Source organism: Haliotis rufescens, unplaced genomic scaffold, assembly GCF_023055435.1.
Source record: "Haliotis rufescens isolate VD_foot unplaced genomic scaffold, xgHalRufe1.0.p SCAF_85, whole genome shotgun sequence".
NCBI lineage: Eukaryota > Metazoa > Mollusca > Gastropoda > Lepetellida > Haliotidae > Haliotis > Haliotis rufescens.
Genome location: NW_025964378.1, coordinates 235,073 through 256,190, shown reverse-complemented (window position 1 = coordinate 256,190; position 21,118 = coordinate 235,073). Strand labels below are relative to the sequence as shown.

Here is a 21,118-nt window from a genome sequence, read left to right as displayed (position 1 = left end):
AGAACAACTTTAACGCCGGCGACGGAGAGTAGCTGCATGGTTGACCACCAGGTAAGCTTAACTTCGAAAGGATGAAGTCGACTGGCCTGAAAAGTGAAACAGAAGGCTTTCTGTTTGCTGCCCAAGACCAGTCGCTTCCAACTCGAAACCGTCAATTTGTGATTTTTGCATCAAAATGTAAAGATGAAATGTAGATTATATAATGAATTTAATGATACTGTCCAACACATTGTCAGTGGCTGCCAAGCTTTGGGCAAACACAGTATCTTCAGCGACATGAGTAAGTGAGTGAGTGAGTTGGGTTTAACGCCGCTTTTAACAGTATTCCAGTTATATCACGGCGTGTCAGCTTAATGTGGGAGGAAAGCCCGAAGTGATGCAGGTCTCAGACGTTTACCACTTCGGGAAACCCACGAGCACGGATATAGTGCTGACAAATCTAGAAACATAATCGGGGCGAACCGGGATTCGAACCCACAATCATAGGTTTCTGGCGTGCCCAAGGGCCGCAACTCTGCACAGCGAATCGCGGCGTCTTAGACGACTGGGCCACCCGTGCCTCCTTAAGCGACATGATGGTGTGGCTCGATGCTTTTATTACCGTCTTCGCAATGCTTGTGGTTTTGACACAGAGGTACATCCATGTTGAGGGCGTCATGGAAAGTGATAAATACAAATTATGTTTCGCGGAATAGGCCCGCATGCAGCCTCAGACCTATCCAGGCCAACAAACATGATCGAAATCATATACATCATTGCATTTTCTGTCACTTTTGATACTAATGTGATTGACAAAATTCAGGAAAAACATGGCATATATGCAGACCTCGCTTTCGAAACGTCACGCTTGCATCCAAGAACCAAGTTGTCCGACTCCCCATTGTTCTCGGTGCCTTAGGTTTGGTGCCTCCCAATCAGTTGACTGACATTGGGAGAGTACCCGGGTTTGCTAACAGGAATCCAGCCCTTCTGACAATCTGGGTAATGCAGAAGGCTGCAGTGTTGGGGAGTCTTCACATTCTCCGAAAAGTTCTGGTTGGGTTTGACTAGGCAGCACTTCTTGGGAGAAGTCCCATTCGCTGTCTGGGCTGCATGTAGAGGGGGAAAGGGCTCTGAGCTGATGATGAGCCAGGATCACCCAAACCCTCTTTGCTGCATTTGTTACTTTAATCTTTATTATAATAATAATAATTACAATTATAATGTGCATTTTATAATGGGCCAAATCTAGGCCCTGAAGCGTTCGCAAAGCGCTAGATTATTACCCCTAGGGAGTATACACCCAGTTACACCCTACCAGGTACCTATTTACTGCTGTGCGAACAGAGGCACAGTTCGATTTAAGTCACTTACTTTAGGAGTCACCACATGGGCTTCATGTGCTTCGGTGTGGTTCAGGACCGAGGACCAAGAAGCTCGGAACTTGGTCACCCATCCAACTACTCTCCGCGTCCAGCGTTTGTTAAATTTCTCCTGATCTGTGCACCGGAAGGCGTGCCACCACAACTAGACTTGTGAGATAATGGTAATGAAAAACAGGCACTCACTTACCTTTTGTTATATACTTATCATGGTGTTGTAACCATCTCCCAGACGATTGCAATTGTAAAACCTGGGGAGCAATTGTATAACCTGGGGAGCAATTGTAAAACCTGTCGTGAAATCCCGATTGCTGGATGGCATTTGTAGTTTCTCTAAAATGCACTTGAAAAAACTTTCAAATAAAAATGTCAAGAACAAGACGAAAACTTTATTTCGGCATGTTAACATTTAATTGAAGTTGAGTGTGAGGGAGATTGATTCCCCATCAGCGTTAGAAACTGAATGGACCACGTTAACGGGATCTGTGGGTACCGAACAAGTTTCCGCTGGACAATCCATCTTCGGGGCTTTAGCCCCAATAATATCGCTGACCTGCACGTACTGCCCTCTTCTGCACGTGCAGTTCGCGCAGCGGCCCGCAATAACAACTGTTATAAAGCGTGTCTCGTTATACCGCGCTTATTTGCGACCCGTATACCGCGTAAATATAAGCTCCAAAAATGACATAGATTAATGGATAGCGGTTTATAAGTTGGACAAACCATTCCACCTCAGGAATGGTATGATTGTATAACCGGGTAGGCTACGCGTCCTCGGCTTTTCTGTGCCTACCCGGTTATACAATCATACCATTCCTTCGGTGTCATGGTTTCTCCATTACTTAATTATCTTAGCCAATGATTTAGTGCGTCTCGCGCTTATGGCGTCGTACACGGACTGACATAACGCAAGCACTGTTGTCTACGCAAATTATGTGCAATCTGAGTATGCAGCATCAGCACGTAATTACGACACAGCGCAGAGATCAAAGTAGGCATGCACCAGAATGACGAGCTGAATACCCTAAAGCACACAGCACACACACTGCCGTACAGAAAGTAAATCTCTATTGACAATTTACTTTTAGATGGAAAAAGGTGATTACTACGATTTCCAAAAAGAAATTTTACCAGACCGTCCATATATATTTTGGGGGAACTAGGATTTTTGTTAGTGAGTGAGTATGGTTTTACGTCGCTTGTAATCTTTCAGCAGTATCACGGCGGGGGACACCGGAAACGGGCTTCACACATTGTAACCATGTCGGGAATCGAACCCGGGTCTTCGGCGTGACGAGCGAACGCTTTAACCACTAGGCTTCCCGACCGCCCCTATTTATCCGAAAGTAGGAACGAAACAAAAGTTTTTTTTCTTTCACTCATGAACACATTAATTCGAGATATTTGTACAGTATTTTCAGGAATAGTAAGTGGAAGTACTTACTTCGTTGGATATATTTAACTGTTTACACTAAGAGTGTGATATTTGTATAGATTATTATTCTTTGACATGACAGGGAGACGTGTGCGTCAACGTCATAGGCCGCCGACCACGTTGGCTGAACTTGGCAAGGTGCTGCAGGTTGAGTGGGACAGACTCCAGGTGCTGCAGGTTGAGTCAGACAAATTGCCATTGGGAGACTGATACGGAGTATGCCTCGTCGAAAATGAATGTTTGACAAATCATGGCGGTACTACTTATCCAAAAATGTCAAATTTCAAATCTTACCCTATGTTCCTTCATGATCGCTGGCAGTCATAACATCTACTTTCATACTTCACTACCGGTTGTAAACGTGTTTTGGAAAATTTAAGTTATTTCCGAGTACCCCCCACGTTTAGATATTTTATATAGAGATTGTTACAGAAGTGACTGTCATATACCATTTAGCTTACAAGGATTTGTTTCAAAAAGTGTCTAATGACATCATTTGAGCCTCGAATCGATGCATATATCGTCTATTCTTCTGATCGCCGGGGCGCACTAATACATAATACAACGGTCATGAGTGACGTCATATGGCTTACTGCCTACTATTCACGCCGCCATATCTTGTGGATGCAAGCAAGATAAGATAAAGTGCCATTTAGTGACACTCTAAAACCATCAAACTTCGTGAAATTCGACTGAAACACGCGTCACTTATCAATGAATTAGAATCAGGAAAGTAGTCCGCCATATACCCGACCTCAGGTCATCACCATGGAGCAACCAATCACGGATCTGGAATTCGACCTCACACGTGTGTTTGATACCAGTTATCGCAAATGTGGGGGCACGGGTGGCCCAGTCGTCTGAGGCGCCGCGTTTCGCTGTGCAGAGTTACGTCCCTTGGGCACGCCAGAAACCTATGATTGTGGGTTCGAATCCAGGTTCGCCCCTATTATGTTTCTAGGTTTGTCAGCACCATACCCGTCCTCGTGGGTTTCACCGAAGTGGTAAACGTCTGGGGCCTGCATCACTTCGGGCTTTCCTCCCACATTTGAGCTGACACGCCGTGATATAACTGGAATACTGTTAAAAGCGGCATTAAACCCAACTCACTCACTCAATCACTATCGCAAAATCGTTTCGCACCCACAGGTGTGAAAGAAACAGTGAAACCCCGATGACCACACCCGTTGGTTCGAAAACTCAGGACAAGTTCATTTAGGAACAACTTGCACACATTACAATTGTAGTAAGTCCATAGTTCTTTAATGCGGACGATCAGGACGACCAGGGCGGTTTTACTAGAGACAATACCTCCGGATTTATGGGGTGTCACTGTAAATATAAATAACTTAATATCCTTACCAAAAGGTCAGTTGTTTGGTTTGGAACGTCGGATCACGGAATGTCAACATTTATATTAACTACATAAAATATTTTCAGGCACGGCTTATGTAATTTCCAATATGATTTTATCGGCTCGGTTCCTTAGTTCCAGGGGAATAATGGCTCGAAATTACATAATTGTGCCTGCAAACCTTGTGGTAAACTGTGTCCCACTGTGTCCACAATCTGTATTCGGCATGTGGTTATAATATGCCTTCTCAGAAAAATAGGGGCAACATGACATAAGTTATCATTTTTACCGCCATCGATTTATATATCCACGCCCGTAGCACTTCATCAAATGTAATCAATTATCTTCCAGTGCTCGGGCTTTATATCAAAGCGAAAAGCAATCTATTTTGGAAGAGTAGACAAAAAAATAAGCAATTATTCTGAAGCGTAACTACATAACGTCTGGGAGTGAGAGTCTAACAAATTGATGCTACTAAGTAAAAAATACTGGCCTTCGTGACACATAGAATTTATTTTTCAACCTGAATCAAATATGGCCGCCAAAAGACCCAAGGGAGTTGTCATGGTGAAATGAGATATGACAGATATCGAGATGAATTATGGTGGGGAGATTGTTACGGTGAAAGTATAAAGGACGTGGCACCGTTTACCCATTACAGTAAACTACGGTTATAACGAACTCAAAGGGACCACTATTTTTTGTTCTTTATAATCGTAGTTCGTTATAAGCATATAGACAGCATAAATACAACAAATGGCCGGGACTAAAAATAAGTTCGTTATATCGGTCAATTCGTTATAAGCGTCTTCGTTATAACCGTAGTTTACAGTATGTGGATAGCTTGACATGTGAGATCATATATTCCTTGCATAAACAGAGGAAATTAAAGAGGGAGGAAGGATGAGAGGGAGGAAATGAGGAATTTTGGAGTGAGGGGGAGAACAAGTATGTGGTGGAGGAAGGGAGCGAGGTATGGATTCATACCACTTTAAAAGCTTTTTTATTATATATATTCTTAAATACGGGCATTGTGTAATGCTGCACATTTCGGTATGAACAGAACTAATCATACAATGTGCTCAATGTAGTGATACTCAATCACTCACTCACAATTAGAATAGCGCCACATTGCAAACAGTTTGTTTTACATTCTTCAGTCACTCACTTTATAATTGGGGGTGAGTGAGTGAGTATCGTTTTACGCCGCTTTTAGCAATATTCCAACAATATCACGGCGGGCACTTTATAATCAAGAGTCCGTGGTACATGTTTGTTTAGCAATCTTACAGTAAACATTATTCCGGCATGTTTTTCAAGATTTAATTTTTTTAGTTGAAGTATGACGAATGGGTTTTCCGGAACAGAGCCGATACCGAGCACCTTCAGACCGTGTCCACGTGTATGTTCATACTATCAACCACTGGTTGGTCTTGGCTCGATATTTAAAAAAGCCGTGACATATGTCGAAAACAAAATTAACATTCGACCTCTCTCCACATTTTGTTGTTTGTTTGTTGTTTAACGCCACACTCAGCAATAGTCCAGCTATATGACGGGGGTCTATAACTAATCGATACTGGACCAGACAATCCAGTGATCCAGTCATTGATGAGCATCCATCCACGCAATTGGGATACGATGACGCTCATCAACCAAGTCAGCGAGCCTGACCACCCGATCCCGTTAGTCGGCTCTTACGACAAGCATAGTCGCCTCTTACGGCAAGCATGAGTTGCTGAAGACCTCTTCTAACCCGGATCTTCAGGGCTCTGAGAATAAATGAGTTGCGTTAATCTCCGAAAACGGAAAGACATGCTTCTCTGGACGTCGGCGCGTCACTTTACATCCTGCCGCGTCAATCATCTTCACGGGTCCCACTTTTTGATACACATGTTTGCATACACTTTGTTACAGTCAGCACTTTCAATATTTCTTATCGCTTATCTTAACATTATTGGAAAATGTATTAAATATTCATGCGAAGGCTCATCGCAATGATAATTAGTTCCAAATCTATACGCACATCAATCGGATATTTTGTTTATTCCGTTATATGTTCCGTTGTGGCTTCAGGCTACGTTGTAGTTTGATAAGAATGACGTTGTTTTAATTTATTATGTTCAAAGTAAAGCTCCAGTTGCAGTTGCGACACAGCGTTGCTACGAACTTCTCCTATTCTCCAACTGTCCAACATAGCAATCGGTATAAAAGAAGAATTGTAGTTTTATCAGCCTACAGTGAATGTCGGACCATACATGAACAGTACGTCATTACGAAAAAAAACACGTACCGCTTCAATGAGCCTTCAGCAACAACCACACGGCGTAGCAACCGAACCTTTTGTCCACGTTTCCTAATGATGGAGCCTTTTTTCGGGATGTCGTGATATAAACAGTGAGGCTCTTAAAATATTCATTTAAAGCAATTAAAATACAAGAGATGGTTTCAGAAAGGATGAAATAATTAGAGTCAGACAAGAAAGTATATATTACGACAAGGCTATCTATCGCCGGCTGTCCTGGTCCACACTCGATATTCGTCACGGTGACGAATTTTGAATATTAGTGACGATGGCGTCAAACAACATTTTCCCAAATCCTCTTCTCATTTTAGGGTGTATATGTGAGTCAGAGTGGACGGCTATTATATGTTTCAAACCAAAGCAACTTCCTTCATTTCGAAGACAATGCAAATGTTCCGACTGAACTTCAGCGTCAATAGTTCCCAGTACAAATTATTGTCGACATTTAGAGATGCACATAACGCATCGCTGACAATCTGCCTCCATTCTTTTTCTCGACAGGAGTTTCCTGTATGTCTTAACAGCTACTCCCTTAACAGCTACTCCCATTGCACGTCATTCTTGTATCGTACAAGTATTTAGAAGTGCCACTCGGTCGGGATTTGAAAAGAATCGTTTTTCTAATTAGAGGTCCTGTTGCAGTGGATCTGTTTATGGAATGAGAGGCTGTTTGTAGGATGCATTAATGAAGATCCGGGGTAGAATAGTTCTTCAGCAACCCATGCTTGCCGTACAAGGCGACAACGCTTGTCGCAAGAGGCGACTAACGGAATCGGGTGGTCAGGCTCGCTGACTTGGTTGAAGCATGTCATCGATCCCAATTGCATGGATCGATGCTCATGATAACAATCACTGGTTTGTCTGGTCCAGACTCGATTATTTACAGACCGCCGTCATACAGCTAGAATATTGCTGAGTGCGGCGTTAAACAACAAACCAACCAACCAACCATTATACATATTGATTATACTTACATGTTTGACCACGTCGTAAGTTCACAGACGTTGTGTAAGAACGAAATGAAAGTTGTCAGTCATTTAATGTCTGATATGTGTCAATAATATTCACATGAACCAGGTATCGGGATAGTGGTTAAAGCGTTCGCTCGTAACGCTGAAGACCCGGGTTCGATTCCCTACATAAGTACAATGTGTGAAGCCCATTTCTAGTGTCCCCTGTCGTGATATTGCTGGTATATTGCTGTAAGCGGCGTAAAACAATACTCACTCACTTACTCACTGGAATGAACCAAAACGGTAAGGCACGTGAATGCATTTAATACACAGGTCAATTTGCAACATGGGTTTATTTACGGCACGTTCTGTAAATGGTACAAAAGTTTCTGATTCTTATATCCATAGTATTACACATACATGTGAACATGATCTAGTACGGTAATATATAACATTAGCGGGAAATATTTTTGATGCGACTTTGTGCCCCTTCATCTGGTAAAGGATGATGTGAATGATCAAAGTGACACATTGCGTGAGTTTGAGATGGGAGCCAACGTTGGACCAGGATACACCCGCCTTTTCAGGAACACCGGGTATCATCACTATTTGATTGTGATTCATAAACAGATGCTCATGATGTCTACCTTCAGTATTGACATAGAAAATTACTATCAAGCCTTGCAAGTGCACTTTGCATATTCTACATTATTTTCAAGGGAACACATTGCAAATTAACTTTTACATGCCTACCTGTCATTACAAATGCTGACATGAACTTACGACCGCCTCCGTGGTCTAGTGGTAGAGCGTCCGCCCGGAGAGCGGAAGGTCCGGGGTTCGATCCACGGCTGCGTCATTGCAAAAGACGTTAAAATATGGTACTTGTTGTTACCCTGCCTGGTACTCGGCACCCTTCGGCATTAAGGGAGTAAAACAATGACTGGTCGGCATAGTCAGTATACTGTGTCTGAGTGGGGTATTCATGTTAAACTGCGGCATGGTATCTCAGTGTGCTAGCACTATAAATCGGCATGAGTCCGAACTAGAACAAGCAGCCACGCACACACACGTGCATTCACATCGTCATACGAGTGCAGTAATCTTGGACGCGACGTTAAACCCCATTTCACCTCACCTACATGTACTTACATACATACATAACAGCTGCAGAGATAAACTTTCGTAACAAAAAACAATTAATGCTCTTAATTAACAAAACAGGATGTATCACATGCTAAGATTAGCTCAATCCAATTAAAATCACATTGAAGTTCTCGCTATCGCCGAGGACATCCCATTACAGGTCACGTCAGAACGACCTTTCGCGAACTGTGACCGACCAATGAAATGACAAACAGGAAGTCGACCTTAGCCAATAAGGAAGCAGCTTTCTTGAGCTTTGCGGTACCAGTTTCAAACTGGCGACTTCCATTCTAGACTATGCTATTTTGAATCAGTCATACAGTCCGTAACAGTTGTTTTGTGCTACGTTTTAGAGGTTGCAAGAGTACATAACATATTCCTCAAACAATGTAACTTAACGTTATGAATATTTTATTTTTCACTTTTTATTAAGTGTTTGTATCTATTGTGTAGTTGTCCGATTTTCGATCACGAACGTTAATACTTCATAATTTCGTTTATCCGACATACTCGTTAATCCGACATAATCATATGCAACCAACCATGTCGGATTAACGGGACTTGACTGTATATATGTACACTGTAGGGATTCCGGGTTAGGATTGATCCCCACCAAATGGATCGGGTGATCCGGACCAGACAATCCTGTGACTGACACGAGCATCGAGACCCTTGAAGATCCGGGGAGAGAATACGTCTTCAGCAACGCATGCTTGCCGTAAGAGGCGATAGCGATATGATAGCATGTCCCCGTACCCCCGACGAAATGGATAGTTGCTTACAATATCGATCACTGGATTTTATGACCCAGGCCCGATCATTTATAGGTCTTCGTCACATAGCTCGAATATTGCTGTGTGCGTGTTAAACAACACATAAACAAACAATATTTAAATATACGAGTGAATGTATTGCATGCCAATAGCATTTAGATTATTTTACGCTGTTCGGTTTGTGTGAGCCTTTTCAGATCAGTGTTATAGACTATTCAAAAGAAGTTAAAGAACACACGATTATTTTCATAATGTCCATAGTTAATATGCCAAAGTCATATACAAAAATTGGGTGTTCCTTAACTTCTTTTGAGTAGTATATAAATATGTCCCGTTAGCTGTATAAACATGCCTTTGTTCACAAACCACCACAATATTAAAAAAGTAATAAGTTCAATACGGTCGATGTCAGGTTATTGTGAGTTGGGTTTAACGCCGCTCTTAACAGTATTCCTGTTATATCACGGCATGTCAGCTTAATGTGGGAGGAAAGCCCCAAGTGGTGCAGGTCTCAGACGTTTACCAGTTCGGTGAAACCCACGAGCACGGGTATGGTGCTGACAAATCTAGATACATAATCGGGGCGAACCGGGATTCGAACCCACAATCATAGCTTCCTGGCGTGCCGAAAGTGACGCAGCTCTGCACAGCGAATCGCGGCGCCTTAGACGACTGGGCCATCCGTGCCCCTGTTTTCAAGTTGAAATAGAGTATACTCCACGGATATGGTGCTGTTTAACATGATACCCCACTGAGTATACTGACTCCGAGCCGACCAGTCATTGTTTTGCCCCTTAATGCCGAGCACCAGACAGGGTAACAACAAGTACCGTCTTTTAACGTCTTTTGGTATGACGCGGCCGGGGATCGAACCCCGGACCTTCTGGTCGCATATTAAAAACAAGACTGTAAATGAATCCTCTATTTGTCTGTTTCTCGGCAATGTAAAGCTAACGAAGAACAACAGAATCCATTGGGATTATTAAGAATTAGATATTCAAAAACATTAGGTCAGGTAGGTACTACTTTCAGTGTTTACAAACGAACACGGCGTCGAGCGTTTTTAACGGCGCTCAGAATTGGCCAACGGCAATCTGGATAAATTATAGATAATTGTTATCATTATATCAAAATATTGGTCCGAAATGCTGAAAATAACAGTCTAGATATAACCTTGGCTTAACTTAGGCCTTTAACAATCGCCGGCACCACCTCTACGTCTTTGGATCTTTTCCTTAATAATAGTGAGTGAGTGAGTTGGGTTTAACGCCGCTTTTGGCAGTATTCCAGTTATATCGCGGTGTGTCAGCTTAATGTGGAAGGAAAGCCCCAAGTGATGCATTCTCAGACGTTTACCACTTCGGTGAAACCCACGAGCACGGGTATGGTGCTTACAAACCTAGAAACATAATCGGGGCGAACCGGGATTCGAACCCACAATCATAGGTTTCTGGCTTGCCAAGGGACGCAACTCTGCACAGCGAATCGCGGCGCCTTAGACGACTGGGTCACCCGTGCCCCCTTTCCTAAATAATAACTGAAGGACTTGGCCGAACTATATATGTCGGAACTTTTACTTTTTTCTTTTCTCGCTGTGTTGGACACGTGAATACATATGTTGTTACATTCTTACAATGTAATGAGTCTAATGACTGAGCGAACCAGGCAGACCCAAAACAATTGTGACGTCTCGTTGACTGAAGTAGCGTTCCTTTGATGAAGGGAGGTTACTCTAGCGGGCCGACCGATGTACTGCCGCGATAGGCGATCACTCACAAAGTTATTTTATGTGCTTTTAAATTTTTTGCCTATATGGTAGTTACGACACTGCCTTAACATGTTTCTCTTTCTGCTTCTACAATTGCCTGTTATCACCGTCGGGCTGACTAATCACTGATCTTGTAACGTGAATTATTAATGCGCACATTTCAGAAAAAAACGTGCTGTTATAAGGTACCGTTTATGAGATACGAGTTTACTTTTCTCGATTACAGAATTAAAGAATGACATAAGATTATAAAGGAGAAAGAGGGTAGTCCCTATATGTTCGATGGAACAGAGAGATAACGAGATTTATACTATTCGGGAAAATTGTGATCACTACAAAAGTATCACAGTTCTTATATTCCTAGAAATATGAGCGACAAAACCCTTTCCATAATCACAAGAAACCTCTGTAACACGCAGAGTTCATTGACGTTGCTATTATACCAATCATTTGATAATATCTGTGATTGTAATATTCTCAGGTGGCCGTCATTTATGCTGGCATATTGCCAGTGCAGCGTTAACAAATAGCAGATGCCGGTATTACTATTTCTGACGAATGCTCTGGCCTACCTATCTCTAAACTATCCAATCAGTTCAAACAGTTCACAGCTGTATCAATCGATCCTTTTGTTTATGTTATCGATTCATTCCAATGACAAAACACAGCAAGTCAAACATAGGACAAATAGGCGAGAGAGACCTAAACTTTCCAAGGCGACGGACATGGATCTGAATTATTAAGCTCAAGATTTAGCCGAAACCAGACAGAAAAAAAATATTATGTATTATTATTCCGTTTATATTCAGTTCTCTCAAAGTAACATTGAATGATATATCAGCGGTTTCAAACGTGTTAGCAGAAGGCATATATTGTATTACTATTCCAGTTGTACTCGGTCCTTTCAACAGTTACATGGAATGATATATCAGGGGTTTCAAACGTGTTAGCAGAAGGCATATATTGTATTACTATTCAAGTTGTACTTGGTCCTTTCACAAGTAACATGGAATGATATATCAGGGGTTTCAAACGTGTTAGCAGAAGGCATATATTGTATTACTATTCAAGTTGTACTTGGTCCTTTCACAAGTTACATGGAATGATATATCAGGGGTTTCAAACGTGTTAGCAGAAGGCATATATTGTATTACTATTCAAGTTGTACTTGGTCCTTTCACAAGTTACATGGAATGATATATCAGGGGTTTCAAACGTGTTAGCAGAATGCATATATTGTATTACTATTCAAGTTGTACTTGGTCCTTTCACAAGTTACATGGAATGATATATCAGGGGTTTCAAACGTACATATTGTATCATTATTCCAATATCTGTTTATCTTTAACAACTAATTACCATAGCATAGTCATGTTTCCGCGAAATTTATACATCGCATATATCGATATATAATCACTTACTCGAACTCCTTTAACTCGAACTCCTCGTGAGAAGATACCACGTGAGATCCCGGCAAAAGAATTATTATCTGAGGACTGTTAATTTCATCTTATTTTCTAACATCAAATCACATGAAATTATTACCAATAGAATAAAATCATATGAATTTCAGAGCTTCGTCTAGGGTACTTGGGGCGTTGTGCTAGCCTTGTGGTTAAAGCGTTTCTCCTCACGCCGAGGACTCGGGTTCGATTCCCGACATTGGTACAATGTGTGAAGCAAATTCCTGGTGTCCCCCGCCGTAATATTGCTGGAATATTGCTAAAAGCGGCGTAAAACTATACTCACTCAATCACTCACTCACTCAGGATACGCAACAACAACACTGGCAGGAACGATACAAACCCATAATTAACAAGTTCTAGCCAAACGTGCATACATACATGCTTAGTACTAGTTTGTTGAATCTTCTATCAATAACGATGAGTGATTTTCTCTATACGTTTAAAGTCTTTTTAAGTATTGACATACTGTAATGAGTTGTCTTAGGAAACATGCTTATCTGGGATAAACATCGCAGATTCCCACATTTAGATAAACCCTTCCCCCATGTTGACAAGCCGCGTGACATGTTTACTTGTTTACTTATAAAACAGACATTTACGACTGAACTGTTTTGCCATGTCTGAAGATCAACTATAAGATCACGTCTTATGTCAAACTGTGTGAGATTAATTCACTTTTCAAATCCGATAATCAATTACCTGACAGGTTTGTTTCAGAACTTTTAGGTTAACTGGGCATTTTTATTAATGAGATACATCTACTGCACTGCGATTCGATAACAGCTTAAACATTGGTTTCCAAATATCAGATGTGGTGCTTCAGAAATAAAATAACAGCATAACGAAGTCTGTGTTATTTGGCTTTGAATAATTGATTAAACTGTCCGTCTATACATGAACTATTGTTGATATAATCACGGGAATAAGAAATCCAAAATATGGATGTTTCATGCTCGTGAGATGTGACAAACACAGGGTAGGAAATAACCTATGTTCTAAGTAAGGGGAAGCGGCTGACATTCGTCTCAGGCCCGCAATTCGTTGTTAAAGGCGGCGTTAAACCCAACTCACTCACTCACTCACTCAGTAACAAACTAGTTTTCTCGTGAGAAAATTGTCCTTTTAACGGGTGGCCCAGTCGTCTAAGGCGCCGCGATTCGCTGTGCAGAGTGTCGTCCCCACGGCTCGCCAGAAACCTATGGTCGTGGGTTCGAATCCCGGTTCGCCCCGATTATGTTTCTAGGTTTGTCAGCACCATACCCGTGCTCGTGGGTTTCCCGAAGTGGTAAACGTCTGAGACCTGCATCACTTAGGGCTTTCCTTCCACATTAAGCTGACACGCTTTGATATAACTGCAATACTGTTAAAAGTGGCGTTAAACCCAACTCACTCATTCAAATGTCCGTTTAGGCCCCTTGCCTGAAACGTAACCACACAAGGCACCATAGTTGTTGATCTTGTAAGTATAGATGGTCAATAAATCCCATTTTGAATATAATAATAATGATAATAAAGACAAAACATCTATGTATCAAGAAGATATGGAAACGGACGTACCTGCATTGGATGCACCATCTACGTTGGTGACGATGTCCAAAACAAAGACGTAGACGGCGATCAAAAACGACCCTCCAACTGGGTATCCGGCCATGATCTTACTCATCTTATCTCCCGCGCAGCATGTAATGCTTCAGTGTATCTACTTTGCCTCAATTTCACCTACGTCACAGATGGAATGTGTTTCTGGAAGGAGGTAAAGTGATGCCCGTGGGAGCCTATTAGCTGTCTTGTTATTGTTTCTTCGATCCTGAGGAAGACGATACGTTACTTACAAACAACCCACTGGAACATATTACATATGCGCTTCCTGCCTTGGCTAGTTATTCTTTTTTTGTGTCGTGTCTTCAAACCGATTGTTTTTAGTAAGTGCCTTGGATAACTTCATTATATCTATTATATTATGTTTTCTCAAAGGCGATTAATTACTAAAAAATGGTATCGCAGATTTCTTGCCATTAACTAATTTAGTACAAATCCGTGTATTGGTTTTCTGTTTCTTCATGTACAATATATAAATAGGATGACCCTTTTCTTCGTATTACTCACCCTCGTCCAGTAACTGTTTTCATTCGATGACAACTCAAACACCCATTCATTTGTCGTCTGCTTCCATGTCTTCAAATGTCGTCTGCTGCAGTTGCTTTTCAACTCTGTCCTCGTCGTCTTCTATTTTTGGTATGAACGTGTCTGAAATACCTTCGCGATGATTCCTCACGACTGGTTAGCTTTTCAATCCGCCGGATGCACGCGACTGGCTGGTGTCTATATACTTCGCTTCATATCCTTCAGCCCTGGAAGCGATGACTTATTGTTACCATGACATTCTACACGTACTGGTACAACAAAAGGCCTATCCGCATCTTCAATTGATGACTTTGTCTCTTTGAAGTATAAAGAACTTGTTTCTATCTTGAACGGCCACTGGCTGTTGACGGATTGGCTTCAAAGACAATTGTGATGTTGTATGCTCATGAAAAAATAATTTAGTCAATTTCTGTAAAATCCTGATTTTTCACATTCAAGCTGCGCTTTACCCTCATGACATCACAAGACTTGCATTAATTTGCTACTGACGCATTATTCCTTTGGCCACTTTACTAATAAAAAAGTGCAAAATATGTATTTATCTACCTAATGACTTGTATTACTACACATCTCTTGCCACGTCTTTTCACTCAACAAACTTCATGCATTCGCGATCAGTTGCCATGTCTCTCCGCAACCTGCATCGGAGTCACTGAAAGAGAGATCGTCTGCCACGCATCGGAGTCGCTGATAAAGAGATCGTCTGCTACGCTGTGTGGTCGGCTGGTCTTGTCGTCTGCTGCAGTGTGTCGCCAGCGCTCAACCAGAGACGTTGATGGACTGATCAATCACACTCGCGTGTCTCGAACATTCATCGACGGAAAATCAATAGTGATAGCAGACACCATCATTCAAAATCGTGTTCCATATGTAACGAAGGCACTGATACTGGCCATGCGTGGTGCCTGCATTTAAAGGTCCCCGATATACAGACGCGTGGTTTAATCAAAGTTTCCCTTGGAACCGTCAAATTGAAATCCGGAACACGTGCCCAGTAAATTCTATTGTTTGGAGCGCCTGAATGATAGTTTACACCACAGTCTATCCTTCCCCCTATTTCCTCCGGTTCTATTTGTTAGTGACCCGGAGTGTCCTTATTCCATTGTGGTTATAGTTTCAATGTTGCGACAAAACGGCTGAAAGTGGTGATTACATTCATTTAAAAACATTTTGCATACAAATCGATATTTTCCCTCGTCTAAACTCCATCACCTTCTGAGTAACACAAACAACGCAGTGCGTGATGTCTCCACTATATCTCGTGATATCAATGATATAATATGAATTAAATATGAATAGAGCTTTCATTTATCATTATACTCTTTCTGCAAAATTAGCTTTTTTTCAATCTCAATAAACTTGTTGACATAATCCTCCATCGGACTTAAGTGCTGTTAGTCTATGTGCAGAGTTGTGTCCCTCCTATATTTAATATATCTATGCAAGGATCCGCTGCTCGTGGGTTCGAATCTAGAGTAGAGTTTGTATACATAATAAAAAATATAAGATAGCTACGCTATAAATCGCAAAGAACAATAAAGAACGAAGCGTGGTTCGGTCGCGACGTCATTTCTGGAGAATCGAATTTGCGCTCGCAACTTGATGAGGTCCTATATCAGTTGACGTTATTTTTGAGGGGGAAGTGTCGAGTAAGTTGTTCCCCGTAGATGTAGCTTGGCAATGCAGATTAACGCAGTGGCCGAAAGATCGCATCCAAAAGCGAGATATGACAATCGGCTTTGAGAGAAAAGGTACAGATGATCGACGTGAGGATTGTGAGTATTTGCAGGAAATACCAAACTTAACCCACCTGTTCTTAAAATGGATTGTCCGACATTTCCGCGGTCAGATTCTATTCAGGAAGTCATAATTATTAAAATTTGGGTAAATATTTTAAGATTTTGTACATTTCATCAACATACTTAAAGAGGCTGTGCAGAATGTTGACTTCTCATATAAGAAATAAACGACCAGTGGTCGTTGTTTATTGTACAATAAACAACTCCCACTCGTTGTTTTTTTCTTAATTATAATATTTCATTCTTTCAATAAAACATTGGATAACAATCAATGAGGAACCATTCATACTATTACTTAAATCATATCTCAATGATACCTCAAAGGTCGTCATATAAATCATATATAAATGATATTTGACATTGAACCAAATATTTGTATTAGTTTCCTATCAGCTTATAAATGATGTGAACACATTTGATACACATTCATTAGTGCAACAAATACACAACTAATCATGACAATACATCTAATTCATATTCAACAATGACTAAGATATTATGCATGACAATATTCATGCAAGTACATTATATACATACTATTTGCCACTTCCTACTCATAAATATTAAATTCCAATCATGATATTATTTGACATAATCGAGTTTGTACAAGTGAGCTTACCTTAATGTAGAAAGTGATCAGTCAAAGAGATGCTTCAGTATTTATTTTTAGGTTTAATATATTGATATGATGATGATTGTTGTTGTTGTCGTTGCTTAAAGTGTTTAAGAGGTCGGCTGACCTGTCCCTCTTTGGGACTCATGTGTGTAAGTAGGGTACATATACTTGTGAGATTAAGAACTCATTAAATTTCTGTCTTTGTATTGGCATGATTTATATTTTCGTATATTTTTTTAGCTTTGGCTGCTCTGTTTATATACGTTCAAGTAGCTGTTCATCTCTCAGAATTAGAGTTAGATCTACGACAGATAGCGGATCTAACTGCAATTCTTGTTTTAACAGAGCCCAGGCTGGGGCATGGTCTTGACATTCCAGTAACAAGTGAGCAATGAATTCAGGTTGATTGCAAAATGGGCATACCTTGTCATGGTGTTTTTTTGTGACTGAATCTGAGGCGTGAGATAGCTACTTGAACTATCCTTTCATTTGAGTATGAGTATTTTGGTGGATCTCGGGATGAATTTTGCATAGCCATCTGTCGATTCTTCTTGCGCCCCACTGGGCTTGCCATCTTTGGGCTGTGGAGGTTTTGAATTTGCGTTTTATCTCTAGTTTACTTGTTTACGTGAATGGGCTGTCTCTCCGCTTTGTCTTAAGCTAGCTTCGCCAGAGTGTCTGTTTTTTCTCTCGATTTCCATGACTGTCCATGTGAGACGGGATCCAACACAGCTCCACTTGTTGCCCCTGGTCCAATATGTGTGTATATTCTTATAGAATATTGTTGACTGTGTTTGGTCTCGAGTTTGAGTTTCTGCCGCTGATGGCTTGAAGTGCACCTAGCGAGTCTGATAGGATGTCTGCCTTTGCTTCCGGTAGTTTCGGGGTGAGTTTTAGTGCATGATGAACTGCCTCCAGTTCAGCAGGGAATACGGACCGTCAGGCAAGCGATCGGAATGTGCTAGGGTGTTGAAGTTTGGATATGGATCCCGTAACCAGCAGTGTTGTTGATAGGATTTTTGGATCCATCAGTGTATATGCCCAGCTATCCCAGTTAGTTTCAATTTTAGTGTTAGCTACTGATCGTAGTAGAGTTGGGTTTTCTTTTTTAGTGACTTTTGATGTTAATGCAGTCTCACCTTTGAGAGTTTTTTTCTGAAGTGACTTACTGGTGGCTGAATGTCATCACAATTGTGACTTCAGATGAGTTCACGTACTTAGTCCCAGATGTCTTTCGTGGGGTATTTTTCCGAGATAGGGCCTCACCTCGTGGCTTTTGTCTTGCAATATCTTTGTCAACAAAGGGTTTGATAATCGTGTCCCAAGAACGATAATATTGCCTGCTCTCCTCTTACTTTCAATAGGAGTTCTCCTGTTTCTACTTGTAGTGCTTCTTACGAAGTACCTGTAACCTGTGGTTACCATTAGGGCTTTGTATTGTATTCTGTCCAGGCGGCTTAAGACAGTATTTGATCCTGCGTGATAGGCCTCACAACCATTGTCTATTTTTGATCTGAGAAGTGATTTGAAGAGGTCAAGCTGAGTGTCCCTCGAGGTGCCCCAAGATGTGCCTGAAATTGTCCGCAGTATGTTCAGAGCTTTATGACATCTGTTTTCCACATACCCTGTATGAATGCTCCAAGTGAGGTGAGGTGTTGATCTGGGATCACCCCTGGAACATTTTCTGACTTTTTTCGAATTTGATTGGTTTGCCTTTTATGGAGAGACGGGGTATCATGGCATCTTTTCCCCTGCGTTTGAATAGAACTCCCCACAGTTATTTTTCACTTTGATGTAACCCTATCATGACTAACTGGATTTTCTTTTCGGATTTGCGAAATATCTCGAATTTAGAAGTTTGGGTAGGAAAGTTGACCTGATCAAATAGATCATTGATCATGATGTTTCAACAGGGTTGGGCTTATAATGCTACCTTGTGGCGTGCCATTGTCCATTGTCATAGGGTCAGATTATTATTCCCTATTTTAACTGATAGTGGCCTATCTTGCAGAGAGCTGTCTGTGAAGTTTGTCATGTTCCCTTCTCCTCCATTTTGTGCTAAAAAACTGCGGCTAGGTATGGTCTGTTGAATTGAGCTTTTTTCATTTCATTTTCCAGTCTTAGTTTATGATCTAGATATGAGTGTCCCTTCCTGAAGCCGCTTTGATCAGGTTTGATGTGGTTGCCAGTTTCAAGGTTATGCATGAGCCTTTTTGTAACCATGGCTTCCATAGCTTTGCACACGTTTGAAGAGAGTGAAATCGGTCGATATCAGTTTGGTAGGGCATGTTCACATGCTTTGGGGACTTATCGTGTGGTACAACTCAGTAAGGTCTTTATTTGATCAGGTAGATGTTTCCATATCTCGTAACTGATAATGTCAAGACCAGGTGCAGTGACTTTTCTATGTGGTAATGCATCATCAAACTCTGTCACAGTAAATGGTCTATTGTATACCAGATGCTTGCTTTGCGTCTGTTTTGATATCTTATGCACAAGCAATTTTTGCAATTTTTGTTGCTGCTGACAGATGAGAAGCGTTTAGCTAAAATGTTGGCCTTTTGTTTGACTGTATGGGTGTTAGCTAACTTGGGCATTTTGTAGGTTAATGTTTCCCCTGATTGTGTGTATTTTGCTCCAGACTGTTTTAGCATATTTGTTTTCATTTACTGATTTGCAGAAGGTGGACCATGACTTTTGTTAGAGTCGTCCATGAGGTGAAGTTTGATTGATCACTTTTTGACCTATTAGTGCTGTCTTTTTTACTCTCTTAGCTTTTGCAATTTCCCTGTTCCACCATGGTACCAGAGTTGTGACGGTTTTGTGGACCGATTTTGACGAAAAGGATCAAAATTATCTGAGGCAATTTCTGAGGATTTGAATGATGAACATTCCTTCCTGAGTTTGGGCTAATCAACCTTTACATAATCCCATGTGGGCTGAGGATTGGGCTGTTCCTCTAATTGTGGTGGGCTACCTATGTAGGTGAGTATAGGAAGGTGGTCGCGTCCCCAAGTGTCATCATGGACTTGCCACTGGCAATGAATGAATGAATAATCGTTATTTCCTCCATTAGTATCGGAGAGTACAAACATGGAAATTGATTAATCAGTATGTACATGCATGATAACAGATATGTATATTGTCAGGTTACAGATAGAGAATAGACGTCAGCTGCCATGAGCTTATTTCTCTGCTGACTATTCTTATAAATGGAGCCCTTGTGTCATCTCCTCTACTAGATACGTTAAAGGGCAAGTTCACACGGAAATGAACCTATTTTTCTTGTACTTTTTCCACATTAAAAGTGTTAACCTAGAAGTGTCATAGACAAAAATATAAAAATTTCACAATTAATCAACATAATTTTCGCATTAAAGTTATTTATATTTTTCACATTTACCAAGTGTTCTATTTCCATAAGAAAAACACCATGGCTTATGCCCCTTGCAATATGACGTCATTGGTGCCAATTGATAAACATTATGACGTCATCATGCTTTGTTAGAGCCGCTTCACGTGGTGTAGGTACAGGTGTGTGATTCTTGCGTCTCAGATGCCAGCTAGCATAGTGTTATGCTGAGTCACCAATGCGCCGGAGTGTGTCGTAGGCCATGTTGTTTTACCGCAAACTGGTACTTGATATCTTTTGCGTTGAGAATAGACAGGGACCTAGTTGAATTGGCACCAATTACGTCATAATCTAAGGGGGATAACTCAGGCCTGTTTAGCTCGAAAAACGAAGGCCTCATAACGGCATATCATTTTCACACTATTGTGAGCTTCCTACTTTCACTGTGAAAAAATGAGTGTATATTTTCAAACACAGATACTAACTAATTCTAAAATTGCGTTTTGTTTAGAAAAAGAAAGAAAGTAACTTTTGCGTGTACACTTCCCCTTTAAGCCACCAAGTATTGTCACAACTCTGACTTCGTTGTCTGTACAATCTTCAATTTAAAGATGTTGGTTAAGATACAGTATATCAAAAAGTTTC

General features: G+C 41.1%; 1 protein-coding gene across 3 annotated transcripts in view; it reads right to left on the bottom strand.

The window, feature by feature from the left end:
- Positions 1-15,493, bottom strand: part of LOC124146918 — a 44,687-nt gene extending 29,194 nt beyond the window's left edge. Inside the window, exons 1-3 of one of the 3 annotated variants that reach the window (XM_048390177.1) lie at positions 15,253-15,493; positions 14,668-14,912; positions 14,119-14,368 (exon numbers count right to left, since the gene is read on the bottom strand). In XM_048390177.1, the coding sequence (XP_048246134.1) occupies positions 14,119-14,224 (106 nt within the window). In that variant the 5' untranslated portion in view covers positions 14,225-14,368; positions 14,668-14,912; positions 15,253-15,493. Of the gene's footprint in view, positions 1-14,118; positions 14,369-14,667 lie in introns of all 3 variants that reach the window. The other 2 variants (XM_046517479.2, XM_046517481.2) reach the window with 2 other exon arrangements.
- Between the last annotated feature and the right edge of the window lie 5,625 nt (positions 15,494-21,118).